The sequence below is a fragment of the Polyergus mexicanus genome, unplaced genomic scaffold, assembly GCF_030449975.1.
Source record: "Polyergus mexicanus isolate NDT 795.1 unplaced genomic scaffold, iyPolMexi1.0 SCAF_7, whole genome shotgun sequence".
Classification (NCBI taxonomy): Eukaryota; Metazoa; Arthropoda; class Insecta; order Hymenoptera; family Formicidae; genus Polyergus; species Polyergus mexicanus.
Window position 1 is genome coordinate 2,855,541 of NW_027223327.1, and position 20,878 is coordinate 2,876,418.

At 37.0% G+C, this 20,878-nt stretch overlaps 2 protein-coding genes and 1 long non-coding RNA gene across 6 annotated transcripts; 1 reads left to right on the forward strand and 2 right to left on the reverse strand.

Annotated features, from left to right (window-relative positions):
• Nucleotides 1–392: 392 nt before the first annotated feature.
• On the forward strand, nt 393–15,083 carry LOC138934984 (protein decapentaplegic). 3 transcript variants are annotated; one of them, XM_070299190.1, is made up of 5 exons: nt 393–742; nt 1,026–2,207; nt 2,709–3,159; nt 6,928–7,352; nt 11,671–15,083. In XM_070299190.1, the coding sequence occupies exons 4-5, from the start codon at nt 6,962–6,964 to the stop codon at nt 12,522–12,524; spliced, it is 1,245 nt and encodes a 414-aa protein (XP_070155291.1). In that variant the 5' UTR covers nt 393–742; nt 1,026–2,207; nt 2,709–3,159; nt 6,928–6,961; the 3' UTR covers nt 12,525–15,083. The 3 variants fall into 3 exon arrangements, with proteins under 3 accessions (XP_070155291.1, XP_070155290.1, XP_070155292.1); XM_070299189.1 differs by lacking the exon at nt 2,709–3,159 and having other exon boundaries at nt 394–742; XM_070299191.1 differs by lacking the exons at nt 393–742; nt 1,026–2,207; nt 2,709–3,159 and adding an exon at nt 3,197–3,461.
• LOC138934986 (uncharacterized) lies at nt 6,856–11,427 on the reverse strand. Its single transcript, XR_011447198.1, has 3 exons — nt 10,994–11,427; nt 9,791–9,981; nt 6,856–7,376 (listed from the first exon to the last, which is right to left on the reverse strand). It is a non-coding gene; the product is annotated as an uncharacterized lncRNA (long non-coding RNA).
• On the reverse strand, nt 14,974–20,335 carry LOC138934982 (protein fem-1 homolog B). Of its 2 annotated transcripts, XM_070299186.1 has the most exons (12): nt 20,099–20,335; nt 19,693–20,009; nt 18,642–18,819; nt 18,341–18,558; nt 17,847–18,187; nt 17,601–17,761; nt 17,201–17,505; nt 16,922–17,029; nt 16,603–16,832; nt 16,404–16,520; nt 16,219–16,325; nt 14,974–16,120 (listed from the first exon to the last, which is right to left on the reverse strand). In XM_070299186.1, the coding sequence occupies exons 2-12, from the start codon at nt 19,837–19,839 to the stop codon at nt 15,963–15,965; spliced, it is 2,070 nt and encodes a 689-aa protein (XP_070155287.1). In that variant the 5' UTR covers nt 19,840–20,009; nt 20,099–20,335; the 3' UTR covers nt 14,974–15,962. The 2 variants fall into 2 exon arrangements, with proteins under 2 accessions (XP_070155287.1, XP_070155288.1); XM_070299187.1 differs by lacking the exon at nt 16,922–17,029 and having other exon boundaries at nt 14,977–16,120; nt 19,693–20,331.
• Between the last annotated feature and the right edge of the window lie 543 nt (nt 20,336–20,878).

The following is a 20,878-nucleotide window of genomic DNA, read 5'->3' on the forward strand; positions in this document are numbered from 1 at the left end:
TTTATCGGTAAGAATAAGTTTTGACGTATCGATAAACAATAAAATCATTATCTACATATTCAACAAAATCGAATCTCTATTACCGACTGACCTCGATTTCAAATTCCGGATTCCGTTTCGAACTGGATGAGAAGAGATTCGGAGCTCGAATCCCTCCCGATATTTTCGATATAACGGTCAAATAATAATCACGAGGTAATTATAATATACGGAATTAAAGCTAATTAATAATTTCGCAAAGAAACGTCTAGTCTCTCTAACGATATTCACATTTATGTTTCACGATGCAGAGTAATTTTCTGCTCCGCGTAATGGCCGATTTCGTGAGTGATATCGTTAAAGCCTAAAATTTTTCCACAGATCTCTGAATCTGATATGCCAAGGGGCTACCGCCCCGAAAAGGTAGAGACATCAAAGAACGAAAGACGGAATATAGGGTTAGGGACCACTCGCAGGCAAGTGAGTGAAAAGCGGTGTTAACGGAGCAGGGTGAGGAGGTGGGGCAACGGATGGTTGAGAAAGAGAGAGAGGAAACACAGCAGCGTCAGACTGGCTGGTGGAGCGAGTCCGAGAATGCGAGCGAGAGAGAGAGAGATAACTACAGGGAGTATGCACAGGAACGGACGCTGCGTGACGTCCTCGAGAGGGGCTCGGGGCCTTCCATTTCCCCCTTTGACGGAAACCGACTTTTGAAGTGGCCGATGCCACTCTATATCGTCACAAAAGCTAATATCGTTCGAAGGTAATTAACTTCGCGTCTTCTTTTGTTTCGTTTTTTTATCCAATACACAATACCTTAATTATTATTAATCCGGAAAGTGATGTAAGAGAAATATATGCTATGTCAATACATATATATTTTTTGTACACTCTATAGATATAATAATTATATATGAGAATATTAAAATAAGAAGTATATCAAGGCAAGGGAATAATAGAATAAAAATATTTTCAAAAATAAAATGAAATCGATATCGATAAGACTGTGGGTGTTGAGATCGTGCGACAAATCCTTTTTAACGCAGGATTGAAGAGGAAGAGGAGCCCTAATGCGAATGGAATGCACCAGGATGGCGGGCATCGACGCGGCTGGACGACGGTCCTGGCGATGGCGATCGGAGCGAGCAAGTGGGGAGGGGGGCTTCCCCCCCGGTAGCGGTGAAGGAAGGGGCCAGTAGAATGGAGCGCGCTGGAACGGGGTCCGGTGCGCACACGTTCGACGCGCGGCCTTGCCTAAACCCTCGCTCGCTCTCTCATCACAGCGCGATTATCGTGGAAATAGCGAGAGAGCTCCTGGACGTCGTGACATGTTCGTCGTCGTGGAAGAGACGAGAGGAGTGCCCTGCCGCCTAGTCGAAAGTGCCGCGTATCTCGCGATCGGCGTGAAAGAATCGGGAGGAGAGCCTAGGAGGGACCGACAGCACCGACGAGGAGGATACGTCTCGCTCATATATACGTACGCATCAGCGTGGAACTCGGCGAGGCCAGATTCCACGCGCTAGGACCTGTTGATAGGTCGCGCAGGTGTACACGAAGGAGGACCCCCGTATTCCCCCCTTCCTTCTCCTCTCTCCCCACCTCGTCTCGGAGCAACGACGACGAGGAGAGAGAGAGAAAGAGAGAGAGAGAGAGAGACATCACGTTTTGGTGTACTCTCGGTGTAAAGCTCTCACGCGCGTTATGACCGCCTGAATTGACAAGAGGATCAACGTGCCTCCTGCCCATCGGGGCCAGACGCCCGGCCGCGAGGCCGTATATGGTGCCGTGGAGGAGAGCGCAGTCATTACGAGGAACAACAGTCGTCGGACAAGAAGCACGGATTTTGAGCGAACGGCCGAGAATCCATCATCGCTGTCGCCGTCATCGTCCACCTCGTCGCCGTCGTCGTCGTCGTCCGCCCCGTCGTCGACGTCGTTTTCCCATACTCGGACAAACTTCCGACTTGCCTCTTCCCTTCCCTTCTCCCTTCCCTATCCTCCTCTCCTTCTTTTTGTCTCTCTCTCTCTCTCTCTCTCTGTCTTCAGCCGGACCATCGACAGACACCGGAGAGTGCCCTCCTGGTTTTTGCGTTGTGAACCGCGTGCGCGCGCGCGCGCGCGAGTGGTGCTAGTGGTGAGATTACGTGGTGGTGCAGTTGTGAAAGGGGAGGGGGGGAGGCCCCGTTGAGATGCCGTGGCTGCTCGAACTACGGATACGGGATTAGTTTGGTAAGCAACAAAACAATTTTTCTATTCATCTCTCTCTATCTATAGATATATCTATCTATCTACTTGTCCATATACGCGCGTTTCTCCTTCTCTCTCTATCTCTATATTTTTTTTTCTACTCGCTATGTCTCTCTCTCTCTCTCTGCTTCGCGACCGCGAGATTCCTTCTTCTATTTCCTTTCTTTCCGATCGCGCGCTCTCGTCCCTCACCCCGCTCTACTCACCGACCCACTTCTTCCTCAACCGCCACCGCGGTTGCTGCTCATTGTCGTCGGCGCGAGCTTCGCCGCGCTCCCTCCCCTATCCGCCCGGCCCGATTATTTTAGACGATGACGCGCCTACGTACTCGCTCCACGATGATGGTGACTCTTGGAGCACCGCGGCACGACCTTATCCTTGTATATTCCAGCGCGCCGCATTCCAGCGTCGCGCTGGCAGCTCTCGCGCGCGCGCGCGCGCGAATGCAAATCCACCGCTCCTCGCATTGGATGTTGTTTCCAGGTAGAGAGAACGACGCCGGTTTCCCGCGGATTCCTCCTATGAGATCGCCTACGAAGTCGCCGGATCGTTAAGAGACAGCGGAGGTTTCCGGTGGGATCAGAATGATCCCGCGCCGGGTGGTCTCGCTCGAAAACGATCTCGCGGACGAGATATTTTCCCCTGTGATCTCCAACATACCTGGCTCCCCCTCCCTTAAGAGAGGGAGAGGGACTCGCTCTAATCTATGGCACCGATGGTGGTCGACGGGAGACAACGCTCGCTCACGAGTGTGTTTATCCGACGAGAGAAGATATATACTTTTGCGTACGCTCCGATATACCATAATGCACCGGGAGGAATGCAAGCGTGACCGAGCCTTTTTTCACGCGCGAGTGCGTATCCATCGGTAAAATTCATCTGTCCTTGAAAGACAGGCTGTACGCGCGCTCGAAGAAAGGATCTCTCTCTATACGTATGTACATACGTATTACTTAACGCGCACGAAAGAGAGAGAGAGAGAGAGCCGCGAGTGCTCCGAGATAGGCGGTTGGTCCAGCAGCGAGCGGGAGGCTGCGCGGCGGCGGCGGCAGCAGCAGACAGCTTGGCTCTGGTCCCACCAACCTTTCTTCCCCGTCTCTGCATTCTCTCTTGGTGCTGCCAGGGCCGCACAAGGGACAAGCCCCCCCTTTGAATGGGCTGGATTCTTTACCGAGCGAACTACCATATTGTATCCCGCTGTCATCTGCGAGTCGGAAGACTCGCGTAATCAGAATTGTATGTTGGATTAATCTTCAATGTTGCGACCTTGCATTATTGGAAAATAACGATAACGGCCGTTTTCTTCACTTCTTCATCAAGATTAGATTATTAAATAGGATTGAATATGTATGATGTTACAAGAGATGCGTAAAAGAAAGGATGATGGGATTGATGATGAAAAATATTAAAATTGAAATCAATGAAATTTTTCTCGAATATTATAATATAATTAGTGGGTGGCAAGAGAAATATTAATTACTGAATAAATAGCTTATCTTAATAGCTATAGTCTTATCTTCAAATTTAATCGTACAAAGAATTCAATAGCTAAGAAAAAGCGTGACATTTGTCTTTTTTTAAATTAGCGATATTTATAAGATTTTTCTAAACCGTTTAAATCTTTTTATTTTGGGAAAACGTGTATATAAATGACTAAAAATGTTAGAAAATGTAAGATCTTTTTCTTTTGCGCTTTGTAACAAAGGTATCATATTCGAAGTTTCTCAGAAAAGAATTATTATCGTGTAGTATTGCTATTAATGAGAATACTGAATGTGCACGAATACCCAGAACTCGATGCGAGTTTGTGTGCTTGTTTTATATAAAACCAAGAAGAGGAAAATATATCGCGGTCAATTACGAGAAAAGCGATATTTTGCCAATAATCTTCTTCTAAATGCCTTCATTATATATCATAATTTATTCAAATGCCTCGCATGTTCTTGTATTGAGTTTTACTTATCGTTAGAACATTTCTATTAGATTATTTCTTTCCCTGTTTAACTAATACTAAATCTTTGTTCCGACTTTCTTGCACTTTTTTTATATAAGAATTATATGATCGAGATCTATAATTAAAACGTGATTTTCTAACAAAAATGTGGAGTCTAAAACACTTTGTGTTTCCGAGACTTTAATTTCAATTTTTATCTGATGTAAAGCGAGGATTTTATTTTATTATGATATTTTTTTGATAATTACAAAGAAAAAAGTATATATATTTAAAGAAAAATAATCAAACTCTATGTATCTCAAATTTTATTAATTATTTCTTTAATTTTATTTATAATACTTTTCCGCTCGATGGCTAATGTCATTCTATATTTAAAAAGAATCTTTTCTCGGTACAACAACAAAAGAGACGTTTGTTTTCTCTCCGCATCATCTGGCACTTCTCACGCATCTCTCGGATGTGCGATTTTATTTGATATTTTAGCGTAAACGCGTAATAGCAAGAGACGCGTCCGCCGATTTTAGCGTTTAAGCATTGAACGAAATCGAAAGTCGAGGACGACGGAAATACACATATCCGTTTATAACGTCCATCGATAATGCTGCGCATAAATATATTAATGCCTTCGAGAAACGTGCGTTTAAAGCCGCTGGATAAAACCAGTTTCGTTCGCCCGCGCCCGGAAACTCTACCGTTAATGCACGTAACAAGTATGTCCGACACAATACATTGTGTTGGATTGATCCTTTGAAATATTACCTATGTCGTACGTAATAATCGTATATAAGATCGTCTCGGGCTTTGACGTTTAACGCGAGCGCGACTCGCGACCCTCTTTCAGAGGAGATACAAACCGCATGTGTTCACGTTACGTATATCATGTCATAAACAGGCAATTCGATTAAAATAATATAGATGGTAGAGGCAGCATTTGCTTTAACATAACATCCAAATCCATTGTAAATCCTCAGATCCGAATTTATAGCTTCTGACGAGATTTTCTAATAGTGGAAAGTTCCAGTGTTTTCCATTGAATTTTATTTATATACATTCTCATTATTAATTCGAAATTAATATTCATCTTTTCCGAGTCTATCATTTATCAATCTCCAATGGTGTGAAAAATCTAGAAAAAATTTTGTATTATTAAATAGATACTGATATTACGTACATTTACATACTATTACTATCATTAAATCTTGTCTTGTCAATTCATTGAGTCATTATATGCGATTCTTTAGCAGGCTATACTTATTGTGAAATATTCATGCGAACGTTTTATCATCTTTTTTTGCATCCTTATTCGCGGTTTTATTGTTGCTCTCTAATGAGAATGAAAATTATAGAGTACAAATTATTAAATCCAGTAAACGATCAAGTGCAATTAATTAGAGGTGCACTTTCAATTAAACATCGATTTAATCGATAATATATAAGGTGTCTTGAATGTATCATCGGATAATTTTGATAATATGTTATGGGACTTTACAAAGAACACCTCTCTTATAATACACAATCTCGACGTCTTTACACTTGTCATTAAGTTTACTCATCTAATCCGTGTCGAAAGGTTTCGAAGATATTTTCGAATAACCATATATAAGATTGTGAAGAAAAAACGTTCGATGGTCGAGACTAAGAGAAAGCGATTACTTTGAAATAGAGCCTGATTCGACGAATCCCTCAACATTCATTGGCGGGCCTAGGAACCGTTGACCAATCGAATCAAACCCTGAGCCTTCTGAAAGATCTCGCTTCTTCTGCTGAGTCAGAGAAATTATGCAGCGCCTTGCTAACTAAAATTTCCGATAGCATGAACTTCGAAAGAGGAAGCGAGAAAACTAAATAATCGCGCTTGTTCGTAAAAAGGAGTCGGAAAAAAGACGGCTTGATAAGATTCGTTATATATATATATCATAACTTTAGCACTCTTTTTATTATGAATTTATTGAGGACATTTTCATCTTTATTGTATTTTAACATTAATGTCTAAATTTCTTTAATAATGTTGTATTGTTTAAGCATTAAAAAAATATTTTTATTTGTGAAGTAAATCGGTTGAAAACATCGGAGAAAGCAAAATGAATTTATTTAGACTGCACTGACTCATTATAATGATTACTTTCAAGTATAAGATGCATCCGTTGCCTCAGGGGATTATGATTTATCTCTGAAAACGGTTGTCCATCCCTTCCACAAATTCTTTCGACCTGGTCACATTACTTAATGAACTCTTCAGTTCTACTATCGCCCTGCTAGGTAAAAGGTGCCTTCTTCAGTACCTTCCGTGACCCCCCCATAGAAACCCAGCTGGTAGAAGATACTCGAGGCAGTTGCCGTTGTGTTGAAACCGTATCGTATTAATTATTTACACCTAATTCTAAGCATATTCACATCTCTAATTCCGTTGCAAAACCACGAAATTTATAAACAAGAGAAAAGAGGAACAATTGTATATAATTTAAATTAATAAATTGCGTTATATAATCGGATAAATTGATCATTCTTAATTATATATGTGATAATAGTTTAAAATTATTAAATAAGTTTATATCTGTGCGAAACCGTAATCTTCGGTAGTAGTAAGATTTAAAAACGTTTTTCTCTCCCTTTCTTTCTTTCAATATAAGATATATATTTTTACAAAAGTCTTAAGACATGGAATGTGCAATCGTTTTGCAGCAGTTATTTATTATTCGTTGTTTAATCAAAATCCTTCTAACATGTTCCTTTTATTTGTATTTTCAGGGAGGTAACGCGTCAAGTGAGTGACGACGTCACGATGCGCATGTCGCCGCTGCTAAGATTAGTGCTCGTGGCAGCAGTCACGCTGCTAGCAAGTGCGAATGCTAACACAGAGGCGGATCTACGTATTGACACGAGCACGGCATCGTCATCGTCGTCGTCATCATCATCACCATCATCTTCATCCTCATCTTCGTCGTCGCATCGCTTCAGTGCGGTGAATCGCGAGCAGGTGATCGCCGGGATGGAGGCCAGCCTGCTCTCCCTCCTGGGCTTTAAGAAGAGACCCAACCCGCAGGGCTCGACGCACGTCCCGAACTCGTTGAAGAAGCTTCAGGCCCATCAGAACATGATCGGCATCGCGGACATCGCGAAGCCGGGCATTCATGCGCGATCGGCCAACACCATTCGCTCGTTTCCGCATGTCGGTGAGTGTCGGCTCTTTATATATTCTGTATGAATCAAGGGGAAATACGTAAAAAGGTAAAGAAACAGATCCAGGCTGTCTATTCTCTGGAAAACCTGGAGTTCTCAGAGATCTTTTATATCTAGAATATTCAGGGAATTCTTACAAAATTTCAATGGTATTCAAGGAATTTTTTAAAATTTTCTCTTTGATAATTTCGTTTCTATATTGTAAGCAATCGATAATCCATTGATTGATTACAAATTGTGAATTGTATGCGTTAAAAATAATTATTAAATATATATGAATTAAATATATATATTTATAAATCTAATATCTCAGCAAAATATCGATTAATTGTGTGTTTAATTTATTAATTAACTTATTTTTAATTATTATTAATTATATAATTCATTAATTTGTTTAAATGGCTCTTTTTTAGTATTAGAAAATATATACGATAAAAAGGTATTTTTTGAAAAGTTATTTTAAAAAGTTACATCGAAAAAATTGTCTAATTTTATTGGAATTAAAAAAAAAATACATAGAAGATCAGAGAATTCTCAGCGAATTTTTTTACACGATTTGAGTAGACATCCTGAACTCACACACGCATTATACATGTATATTTCAGAAATGCAGCTAAGATTCTTATATAAACATACATGTGTAAAAGCCACACTTTGATCAAGGGGATCCAGTGAGATGTGTGATGTTTTTGCTCCTTTCTTTTGGCTTTTCACAGTTTAGTATTTATCTGAAAATATAACTTTTTCGAGAAACAATGGAACAATATTAGTAAAAGAATTTAATTAATTCCGTCAACATTTATGTGTCGATCATTAATATATAAACAAACTTCTTCGAATAGTTTCTCGAGGTAGAGATCATGATATATTAATCTTATACTCATATATGATTCACTTCTTTTTGAATTACGTTGCTTTAATATTTCCCAAAACGACAATACAAGATTAACCCTACTGTATAATAAAATAAAAAACTTTATCGTATATTTTCCGCGAATCGTGAATCATTGAACGATGTTAAGAACTAGCAAGTTGGGATTCGTAATTCTCGAAAACAGGTTGGCGACTCTTTCGACTCTCAGTGAAAGTGCAGTAGTAAATATGTGGAATGTAATTGCGCCCGTTATCAATCGTCATTCGTTCTACGTCCTCGATAAACGTGTATGACGAATTTCCATACGAGTTGCGCTTCGTCGATTCAATATCTCCGTACATTTTCTTACATATTAATACTTTTGCGCTCCGATCATCTATAATTCTCGCGCGATTATCCGATTTTATATATATTAGATTTTTCTAAAATTATTCATTCTTTTATATAAATAACGATAGCAAGTACATACTGCGATCAACGATATATGATTGGGGGAGAGACACTTTATTCCATAAATTTCAAGTTTATCTTGATGTAATTAGCGTAATTGACAGTAGAATAATTAAATAAACCATTAAAAGATTTATTTTAAATTGCTTCGCACAAGAAATAATTCCTTCTTTCCCTCAAAAAAGGTCTATGCTATCATAAAATCCCATAAAACAATTTGTAAATAAAATCTCATACATACATATTTAAAGAGAATTCTTCTACCAAAAAATTATTCATAATTTATTTAATAATTTGTTTAATTATACCAATAATATATACCTATAACCGGTTGCATATACACATATATAAAATTCTCTAACTTACAATCAGCTGTTCCAATATTTGTGGAGTTTGCTACAGATTAATGAATAAACGAAAATATAAATTATAAAATTATCAGTTTTTTTTTTACCAAAGTATTTCAAAAGTTAAAATTAAAAAAAAATATACAGGATGGCCCCGAACTTCTACAACTTTTGTTATGGTATTTTTTTGTTAAAAAACGCACATTTTCCGTGATGTATGTAAAAATGTGTAAAATAATCACGATTTTAGAAGTTTTTGAGCGATAACTTCTTAAGAAAGCATTTTTCGACCCATATTTATAGGAAATTTTTTGTACAGAATTAAATTTCCTATAAGATCTCAAAGTTTGGCTGGAACGTTCGGGGTCACCCTGTATATATAAATAAAGTAATTTGTATAATTAAAAAAAAAGTTACATTAATTTTATAACATCAAACTATTAATATTGTATATTTATTTTATAATATCAAAATATTAATATTTTATATTTATTTTATAATATCAAAATATTAATATTTTACTAAAAATATCAATCACTAAAATTTCTTAGGAATAGTAGCGAGCTTCTTCTACAAATTCAATAGACATAATACGTTGTGTGTTTACGCGACTCGCCTCCCGTGTGAAGAGGAAAAGAATGGCATCCGAACGATTTCATGGTTTTAACCGACAAAGGGCCCTTCGGCCACGGCGATCTTCGAAAGCGTGCCGTGGGGTCCTTCGACAAAAAAGGGAAAAAAAAAGGAGTCAGCTCCTTACACGCTCTATCTCGCTCGCGTGGGTACGCTATCGGCCTGATGATGATACCACGTTGGAATGCCGAGGGACCTCTCGAACAGCCGTCGTTACCTTTCTCGCTCTCGGGAGGTCCATCTTCCGTTCCAATGATTCACATCCGGATATGAGAGCTTGGATGGATCCAAGACATTCCGACCCTGAGGCGAGAGTCTCTGCGGTGAGAATAGCTTCGCCTATATTCGAGACAATTCCGCGCTACTAAAGTGTTAGATGAAGCACTCAAGGAGATGATATAACGTATGGAGAAAGTGCTAAGAGCAATTTAAGAAGGATGCGTAATGGAAAGTGGCTGGCCGTATCGCGAGAAACTTGATGGTTTCTTAACAAAGGCGTTTATATCCTGACGAAGGTGTTTATCGTGTTTCGCGATGAAGGCTATACGTGCTCGATGAAATTGAAACGTGCGTCGCTTCAAATTGGGAGCTGAGAGTACGAAGAAATCGAGAAACGGCACGTTATTAAACCTAATTTTATTCTTGAATAATTTTATACTTCAACGACGCTTTATTTCGATTTTCTTGCTATAAATAAAATATCTCCAACACAATCGAAATAATATTAGTTTTAATAGAAACTGTTTAATGAGAGATGACATTTTATATAAACTTAAGACTTAAACATTTTTCGAGCCATTGAAATCTTGTATAATTATGTTAAATTTGTAGATGACTTTTATATAATTTAACATGTTTGGAAAAAATAGATGGAAAAACTAAAATCTGTCATAATTAAAGTTGAGGAAGTTCTTTGCGAGATTATATATGATCTATAAAATCAGGAGGATGCGGAGACTGAAAATATTAAATAATAAATGTAATTAATATTATGGATATATTTGTTAATGTATATTATATTGAAAAAAAAAAAAAAATACTTTTGATATAAAATTTAACATAATTATAAATTATTAAATTTGTTCACTCTTTCGTACGTGTAGGAAATTAATTTAAAAATTTAGATTGAATTGTACAAAAGCTTTAATATATAAGAAGTTCTTTAATATTTCTGCTTTTCGCTTTGCTTCCCCACAGAGATTGCTAGAATCTACAATAGTATGCTCGACGCGCAGCGATATATGTATGTGTACATAAGTGTACGTGTACGTGTGTGTGTGTGTGTGTTATGTATTAGGAATACATCGGCTCTCTTACGAAATTTACATACGTATTATACAAACTGCGACTGCAATCCACTGTTTTCGAGTCGTTCGAGGAACACAACTGCGTCATCTTACGTGCATTCAATCTTATATTAGCTATTTTCGGAGAAGCGCATAAGTTAAATTACGTACGCATCTCTCTCTCTCTCTCTCTCTCGTAAAATATATTTGCGTAGGTCACGTGAAAATTATGATCGATGGCACTCCTTATTAATTTATAAATGTTGTAAGATACTAAACATACATGGTTTTTAATAAATACAACGAGGAAGAAATTTAGAGAATCACCTCCTTTGAATTTATGAGCAATCTTCCTGTAAAACCGGTGATCTATTTTTAATTCGATTGCGACCTATGACATAATATGCCTTAAAAAGTTGTACGAAAAATATTCGAATTTTATTTTGACGATCTATTTCGTATGTTAAATCAATTTGCTTTGTTTTGACATTAAAGATCTGAGAGAATTCTCATTTTTTATTTAATTATAAGGTTCTATTATTTTTGAAGTCATAGAAAGAGAAGAGTTTATCATATTGTATCGTATCATATGTATACTTATATTTTTTGATTTCATTAATTTATAACTCAGTTCACGCGCGTGAACAATACATATGTATATATCGCAATCTTTCAACTCTGAACATATCTGTGTAGTAACGTCTTTATCATCTCTTTCCAGAGAGCGAGGTAGATGACAAGTTCACATCTCCGAATCGCTTCCGACTGTCCTTCAATCTAAGCAGGATACCTCCTGCCGAGACGTTACAGGCGGCACAATTGAGCCTGTCGCGCGTCGCGGTGTCGGACATCGAGGACGGATCTGATAAGCATGGCCGGGTATTGGTGTACGATATAGTACGGCCCGGTGTGAAGAGTCACAGCAAGCCGATGTTACGGCTGATCGACAGCAAGGTGATCGATACAACGAAGAACGCGACGATTAACCTGGACGTACATCCGGCTGTGGAGAGGTGGTTGCGGAATCATCGTGACAATCACGGGTTGCTGGTCCACGTGACCGGCGTGCACGCGCGCACGCGTGAACACGTGCGGCTGAAACGAGGTGTCGACGAGCACAAGGACGCGTGGGTCGTGAAGCGGCCGATGCTCTTTACGTACATGGACGACGGCCACTACGAGATGGCGTCCGCGGAACGGATAATGGACCGGCGTGCCAGACGAGCGGCATTGCGGAAGAATCGGCGGAAGGACGGTCGGGAGAATTGTCGGCGGCATCCGCTCTACGTGGACTTCGCGGATGTCGGGTGGAACGACTGGATCGTCGCGCCGCCCGGATACGACGCCTTCTACTGCCACGGTGATTGCCCGTTTCCTCTGGCGGACCATCTGAACTCGACGAATCACGCGATCGTGCAGACGCTCGTTTACTCGACCAAGCCGAGCATGGTGCCGAAGGCGTGTTGCGTGCCGACCGCGCTCAGCTCGATATCGATGCTCTATCTTGACGAGGAGAATAAAGTAGTGCTAAAGAATTACCAGGACATGGCGGTCCTCGGATGCGGCTGCCGCTGAGGCTCCACGGTCGCTTTTACAGTCGGCGAGATAGATGGAGGGGTCATATTCGTTTCAAGAAGTTCGTAGAGCTCGAAAGAGAAAGAGAAAGAGCGATCGCCAATGTGAGATATCGCGTACGGAGGTGGAAGGAACGAAAAAGAACAAAGATATTTATTCCGTGCGTTACTTAGGACTGATATTTCGTACGCGACGATTAGCGTTTGCCGCAGCTGTTTGACGGATGCATCAAATAAGGATGGATACATGCGAGCATAGATGGTGTAAATTGTTTATACTAAAGAGAGAAAGAATTATAAACGAAAATAGTGCATATAATAAATGTCGAAATAATCAATTGATAGACGTGACAAACGACGGTAAAATAAAATGTAAATGATACGTATCGCTATTCGATGGCAGTGCTGACAAAACTTTTGCAAAATTTATATCATATCGAAGAAACGATTTTTTAAAATTCATGATTTATCCATGTGAAGTTATTGCGTGAATCCAGATGAGAGATTTGGAGATAATCGGATATAAAAACTAACTTTTACTGCGTGATAGAAATAGCTCATTCAATAGATCCCGATAAAGATCTTACAATATAATTCTCGAATTCAATCAGTGTTTGATTAAGCTTTTAATTATTAGCAGAATCAACTCGGAATGTTTAGAGTAACTGCAATCAAAGAATGCGTGTTGAAAAGGAAGCAATTGGGATAGCTTCTAATCATCGTTATATTCAGCTGCAAATTGCGCAGAACCAAGCGACAATTACGATGGAACGGTGGAGTTTCTTGATAATAGAGCGCAGTTTATTGAGAACGCGATAATAAGAGCGGCTACCCGGTCATAAGCTAGATCCAATTGAGAAAATGATGGGAGGACTGACTCTCCTAAAAGGCGATGTGATCGAGAGGTACAATTTTGCAAATTAACATCCGCCCAATGTCCGCCAAACGCATCATTCGAATCTTTGTGACACGAAAGCACGAGTAACAATGAGTGTCTCTAGAATGTCTGCATATGTAACTCTACTGCATTCCTTATTCTCGTATATTCCTTATCAGTGGTTCTCAATTGTTCGCGAAATTTTGCTAAGCTTTTCGGCGCACTGATTATTCTCTAGCAATTAATAATCAGGCTTTTCTATCGTATTCGATTTTTTTATTCGGTTATGTCAGCAAATACATAGTTTTATAAAGAACAATTATAAAAGAAATCGTATTTGGTACACGGATCACGCGCGCGGATTACATTCGTATGCGCGAGAGACAAACCGATGGAGCATACTTAATTCGCGAATCAGAATAGATCGCGGAATGCGTTTTATTGTATGTCTTTTTATTATTAGGCGCGTTGCTGATCAAAAGAATCATCGAGAAAAACACGGCGATGCATCATGGACTTTGAATCGGAAGCGTTTTATCCTAGCGCGTTTGCTTCCTTCAAGTATTTGAAATAAATTTGAATTTATTTTAAACACGAGAATCAATTTCGCGAAGAACTCAATATTCTATATACATCTATGACTTTAATTATACAAACTCTCAAAGTGTTGTGGCGACAAAGCTTAATCGCTTAATTCTAATGTATTATTAATAAGACGAAAACTGTGCATCGTGTGACGAAAGACATATACGAGCGTTGGTATTTTAATTTTTTTATACGTACTTGCGTATCGCAAATTGACCATTTAACCATTTTTTTTTAGAGATTTCGATTAAACTTCACGAAAATGAAATAAACGATAGTGTGCATGATAGCATGATAGAAACACACGAAGTGATTTCACGATTTGTCGGCGAAGATCGTGCATCGCTACGTAATTATTGCGAAAGACATTGTAACACTTCAGTAAGCAACGAAAAATTTCACGTGTCAGAAATATATAATTAACTGATATCGATTTAACTTTTCATAGCGATGTAGAAACTTTTCCATACGCGCGGTAAGATATCATCAATGTTAACGCTACGTTTTGTACCGGAAATGGCGTTCGTCGTGTGTAAATGTACATATGTGCATGCACGAATACGCGAATCTTCCCCGCAATCGTTGAATTAATTAACGTCTGTAACAATTGCCGTAAAATTTAAATTTTGAAAGACTAAGGGCAGTAAATTGGGCATGTTAATCGACGTGTCCGATTTTTCACGCACTAACACGGAGACTAACACGAAGTGTGTGCATTCTTTTTCTTCAATATAACACAAAGAAGCGCGAGCGAATGTACATCTACATACGGTAAAATCCTGCCGCCATGAATATAAATTGTACCTGCTTAAGGATTACTATTTATTTTGCTTCTCTCTCTTTTGCCAAAAGATATTTTTGAACACACGTGTATATTTGTACAGAAGTGTTATCGATAAGGCGAGCGCCGTTATGTAAAATGTGTAAGATAGATATAAAATAAACGAGAGTCTAAACATTGTGTAAATAATATGCTGTAAAGAGTATTTTGTGCGTATGTATATTCTTATATATTTTACCATAATTTTCCTAGTGTTCCACAATTGTATACAGAGAATGCGTGTAAATATTAAATAAATTTATAATACGGCAACCACACACGAATGTACATTTTATACCTATCTCAGATTATCTTGTGCATTTTTTCTAAATAAGCGATAATATGTAAACTTGAATGTAGCGCACGAAAAAAATTTGCAAACATAAATTGACCATAATTTCAAATATGTATGTTTATTCAATTTGATTTTATATTTATCACAGTAATTACAATTAAAATTAGTGAAAACGAGAGAGCAAAATTTTAATGCACGATGCCCACTACTTATTTAAATATTTCGTTACGATTATGTAGCTATTTACCCCATCTATAATATATTTAATATAAAAAGACAATTTTAAACACATAGTATCATATTGTAAAAGGACAGCTTTCATGAATTGTATAATAATTCTTATTCAATTTTTTATATAAATGATGTATATATATAAATTCCATACGTGATCTATAAAACACATTAGAAAGAGAAAATATCTTGTGCAAGACATCTGTGGAATTTCGATTTTACATATGACGTTTCATATTACAGTATATATAATACGATATATAGAATTTCAAAATTTTGGATATATATTTAGTATTAGATATGTAAAGTCCATTTTCTCTATTCTGCGATCCATTATCCTAGATTTTTCTTTATGTTAGGCCGGTCATTTTTCTCTAAATTAGGATTTTCCTTTTGCATTTCTCTCTTACAATCTATACTTGCCGAAATCACATTAGCAAGTAAGAAGCAAGTGAAAAACATAGAGAACGCAATATTCTCATTTTGCGCATTTATTATAGAACGAGAATAGAAGTTGGAAAATCATAGAATAGAGGAAATCGATTGTACTTTGTACAAGAGTATTATAAAGTATTGCATATTTTTTATACAAGAAAACTTTGATTCTCCTTGTGACGATGTCGGAGACTCGTCAGCTCTGATTCAGACCGGGTCCGTGCAGTTCTATAAAACTTTCGAGCGAACGTGGAACGTTACCATAATAGGGCAGATTGTAAGCTTTGATTGCCTTGGCAGCCATACATGTTAAGGATAATTTGGTCTGAGTTCGTAATATTATTTTAGCTACACCTGAAATAGAAATTGAGTATTAGCCAACGGGTTTATGTGAGAACACTGTAGTAGAATCTGTTAACTTAAATCGAGATAAATAAGATCTGTAAATCTACCCGTGGTAACTACATCGTATGGTGTCCGTCCCCCATTATTTACAGTATCCATATGTGCTCCAGCTTCTATAAGATCTATTATAATTGAATGTAAAGTCGCAAAATCGCTGAAAAGATATTAAAAAATTATCGAATTTATACACAAAAACGAATCTGTGTGCAGTAGCAATTTTAATATAACATACCTTATTGCTTTATTATAACCAACGATAATATGAAGCGGTGTGTTTCTTTCATTATCCATAGCGTTTACATCAGCACCGCAACGAATCAATAATCTCGCTGTAGCCAGGCACGGAAATCTGAAAATCAAGCAAATAATTTTATTTAATAAGATCCTTATCTTGCTAATATTATTTTAATATTTTATATTTTTTTACGTACTTGCAGACATCATTCGTATGAAAATCGTCGACGGGAGTTTCGGCATTCACAGCAAGATGTAACAGAGTCTGCCCATCTTTTAGGCACATCTGTAACGCACATAATTTATGCACCAAGTGGTATGCCTGTCTCAAATCCGACTCGTCACATCTGTTTCCATTAAGCGTCATAAGTTTTGTCAAAATCGTTAGAATATATAGAGTCGTTGTAATATTTGATTCCATTTCTTCCTAAGCAGATATTATTTTTAAATATGTAGAGATATATTTTTCTATAGATATATTTGTCATGTAATAATCCAATATACAATCGCGCGTACATGAAGGATATCCAATACAGTATGCAATATTGACATCTTTATTGATAATCTATGTCTATGAAATCGTTTTAGTCTTCTTTTTTTATGAAAATATTGATATAACAGATTCTGCAACAAAATCACGCAATAAATGAAAAGATACGCTTCTCGAATACTACAGAAAATGAAATGCTGAGTATAGATACATGAGAGACACGCAAAAGCATGCTGTATATTGGATTATATTAAATTAAAATACAGCTTATAGAAATATATAAAAGTCCTTTTCATCAAACTTACAACGCATTGATCAATGTCATCCTTGGGATCTGGATTTTGAATTTTAATTTTGTTTCTATTCAATTCTGTTATGCTTGCCTCCAATACATTTATCACCTGAGAGAAATCTAAATCGACACCTACATGTATCATTTGTGAGAAAACTTGTGCAAATCGAAGAAGATCTGTCACAATGGATATATCATTGAGCTGTCTCAGTTTCAAAGCATGCAACCACAAATCTATGCATCTGTCAAATCTGGCATTGTCCGCAAATATAGCGCCTCTGAATACTATAGGATGTGGCAGTTCCGGATTATGGACACCTCATAAATGAAAAAATTCTTTTTAAATCTCGCTAAAAAGCATATATCGCATATGTAATTGCATTTCAATAAAAGTATCAAATATGCATATCTACCCAAAATTCTTTCTCGAATAACAAGCGATTCCATATGTATGGCATTGGGATTGTCTTTGATGCTTTCTAATTTCTCGAGTGTTTCGCATTCCCTCCAATTCTCATATGCTTTCACAGTTGAACCTAGTTGCTTATATATAATATTATTAGTATCACTATACCTGGGGGACACATAAGAAAGATAATATATAATCAAAATAGGTATAAAAGAATCCGTGGTAAAATAAAAACGAATATTTTTCTTACCTTAACTCCATTGCCTTATACAGGTACTTGTATGCCTTAGTTAGACAGTAATTATCTTTATCATTAGCGTAAGACGCTCCGAGTAGCTCATAAGCGTCTATTATTTCCATCTTCGTCACTTCTTTTCTTTGTACTAAATATTCGACGACTTCCGCGCGTGTCCGCTCGGCTGCCGTTATTAAAGGTGTCATGCCACTCACATTCTTTGTCATTTTCGTTCCATACTTTAATAATTCGCGAACAATGTTACTATGCCCGCATTCGGCGGCAAAATGCAACGCCGTAGCTCCACAAAATGCTTTCTTGTTAGGATCTGCTCCTTTGTCTAATAGAAAATTAACCTGAATCGCAATATGAAGAAATTTTGATGTCAAAGGTTTAATTAAATTCATGTAAACAATTTTTATGTCATAATTTATATATATATATATATATATATATATATATATATAATAAATTTATATAAATTATAATAAATAAATAAGTCTGCTCACGATATCAAGATGTCCTTTGTATGATGCTATCATGAGGCAAGTGTTGTTAAACGTATTGGGAATATTTATATCCGCTTGATGATCAATCAAATATTTAACGATATCCAAACGTCCATTAAAACATGCCGCCCGAAGTGGGGTAGAATTAGTTTTCGTTGGATGGTTAACATTTGCGCCTGCTTTTACGAGAGTTTTAAGAACACTTAAATGTCCCGCACCTACAATTGACATTTTACTATTAATGCAACAGAATTTTTTATTACAATATCTTTATTAATATATTATTCTGTGAGGCTGTTACCTGCAGCAGCCCAAAGTGCGCTAGCTCCCTCGATAACATATCCATTAAATTTTACTGTACCTTCCTGCTCTAAATCAGGTTTGAACTTTTCAAGTAACATTCTAACTACCTTATTATGCCCATAACGTGCGGCTATTATTAAAGGAGTACACCTTTGTCCTTCGTCTTCTAGGACTTTCTGTAAATATAAATCCAAATTCCATTTCAGAGATTATACTTTGCATATTTTCAATAATTATAAATAAAATAATTTAAGTATTATAAGTAATTCTATCGAAAAAGAGAAAATTATATATATATATATATATATATTGTATGTTTATATATTGTATATTTATTGATGTATATTTATATGTCAAATTATAATACATTCGTGAATTTTATATATCTATAACACTATATAGTTTAGAAAGAGATTTACAAGATTAATAACAATATAAAATATATATAACACTGTTCTCAGTATATATATAAAAAATAATCTATAAAAAATAGATCTCTATATTATTATAAATAACATTTATAGCTATATATATCTAAACATATGTTGCAAGTTGTCCTGAATAATTCTTTGTAAATGTGCCACAACTTGTGCACAGAAATCAGTGTCACATACAATTGATATATATATATATATATATATATATATATATATATATATATATATATATATAAAATGTGTGTGTGTAATAACATAGTATTCTACAAACTTGAATTGTATCAAAATAATTAATTGCTATAAAATTAAATACATAAATCCAACCAGTTGACAAATTTTCTGATCAATAATGTTATATTAAAAATTATAATTATAATTTTATATTTTATTTTATACACTGAAAGCTATATATAATTTTACAAATAGAAATTAGAAATTGTAACGTACTTTGCAATTCTGGTCAAAGAAGTATTGCAGTAATGTGTATACATTTATCTATCATCGATTGAGCGAGTGAAATTTAAAATTATTGACGACTAATTGACGGGGAAAAAAAAAAAATTACACATTTTCCACGAATGATTAGAGTATAACTCGTGACGCGACGTTTACCTGGTTAATTAGTTGATTGACGTCGGTCTCAGATTTAGTACTCAGCAGAGTATAAAGAGCGATTGCCATCCCGTCCCTCGCCGAATAATAAATCCGCTGGATGAGCGCCTGCTGGAGCTCGTCGATTATCTCAAACGCGGTATCCATCCTCGGTGAAGGGCTAGCGATCTCGACAGAGTAGTAAATATTCGCGAATCAGCTGAGATCACCGTGAATCGTGGTAACCTCAAAAGTCATGTTCCTCGCTCTTTGTTAAGCGTGAGAAAAATACAACGCACGCCGCCGCCGCCGCCGCCGTCGTCGTCGTCGTCGTCGTGCTCTATTTTAAGAGCGCGTCGCACGCAAAAATATAGCGATTCCGTTGTAAAAATAACCGCACAAAGCAAAGTTTTTGCGACGCGCACACCTATCGTTCCTCTCAACCTCTCGGACGTTGGATTTGAGAGTCACGGTCTCCTAACACGAGATCGCACGTGTCATTCGGGGAACAGCGTCGAATTCAACCAATGATTCATTCATCTTTCGCGATTCCGTCGTCGGTCGCGTCCGAAATAACGAATTCATCCTACCCTCTAGGTTTGATGAATATATACGTATATCAACGCAAATGTGACAAACTATAATCGACGAAGATTGCTCCGAAGTCCGCGCTAATTGGTCATTTCGCACATATCCGTCCGCGTACACGAATCAGCCGATGATAACGGCGGTATTTCGTCTTTACCGCCGCTGCGAATTTCTCGTCAAAGAAAGAAAAAGGAGCAAGATTGTGGTAATCTTTCTCTCTTTTACTTCCTTTCTCTATTCTCTTTATATCCTTAAATTAAAAAAAATAATAATAAAAGGTAATTATTTACTGTAACTTTTTCTATATAGCATATATTAAAATATATTTTTTCTTTATATAACAGGTTATATAAAACCAATATAAAGATTTACAAAATCTCAATTTAATTTTTCGCGAACAATAATATTATAATAGCATAAAAATATTTATTAATAATAAATTTGTTATCTTTTTTTAACAGCACGAATATAAGCTTCTCATAGAAATTAGAGGAACACTTAATTTTTCTTAAAAAATATGCAAAATTCAGACAACCGTGACTTTATTAAAAATGAATGAAATATTTAAATCCAAAAAAAGATTTTCAAAACTTGAAATCTCTATTTTCGAAAGGTCACT

What these genes read in the sequence shown, in the direction of transcription:
- LOC138934984 (XM_070299190.1), top strand. Translation starts at nt 6,962, where the DNA reads ATGCGCATGTCGCCGCTGCTAAGATTAGTGCTCGTGGCAGCAGTCACG. An exon ending in TCGCTCGTTTCCGCATGTCG is followed by an intron (nt 7,353 to 11,670) that starts GTGAGTGTCGGC and finishes ATCTCTTTCCAG; the next exon opens with AGAGCGAGGTAGATGACAAG.
- LOC138934982 (XM_070299186.1), bottom strand. Translation starts at nt 19,839, where the DNA reads ATGGATACCGCGTTTGAGATAATCGACGAGCTCCAGCAGGCGCTCATC. An exon ending in ACAAAGGACATCTTGATATC is followed by an intron (nt 18,188 to 18,340) that starts GTGAGCAGACTT and finishes ATTGCGATTCAG; the next exon opens with GTTAATTTTCTATTAGACAA. An exon ending in TATTCGAGAAAGAATTTTGG is followed by an intron (nt 17,506 to 17,600) that starts GTAGATATGCAT and finishes TTCATTTATGAG; the next exon opens with GTGTCCATAATCCGGAACTG.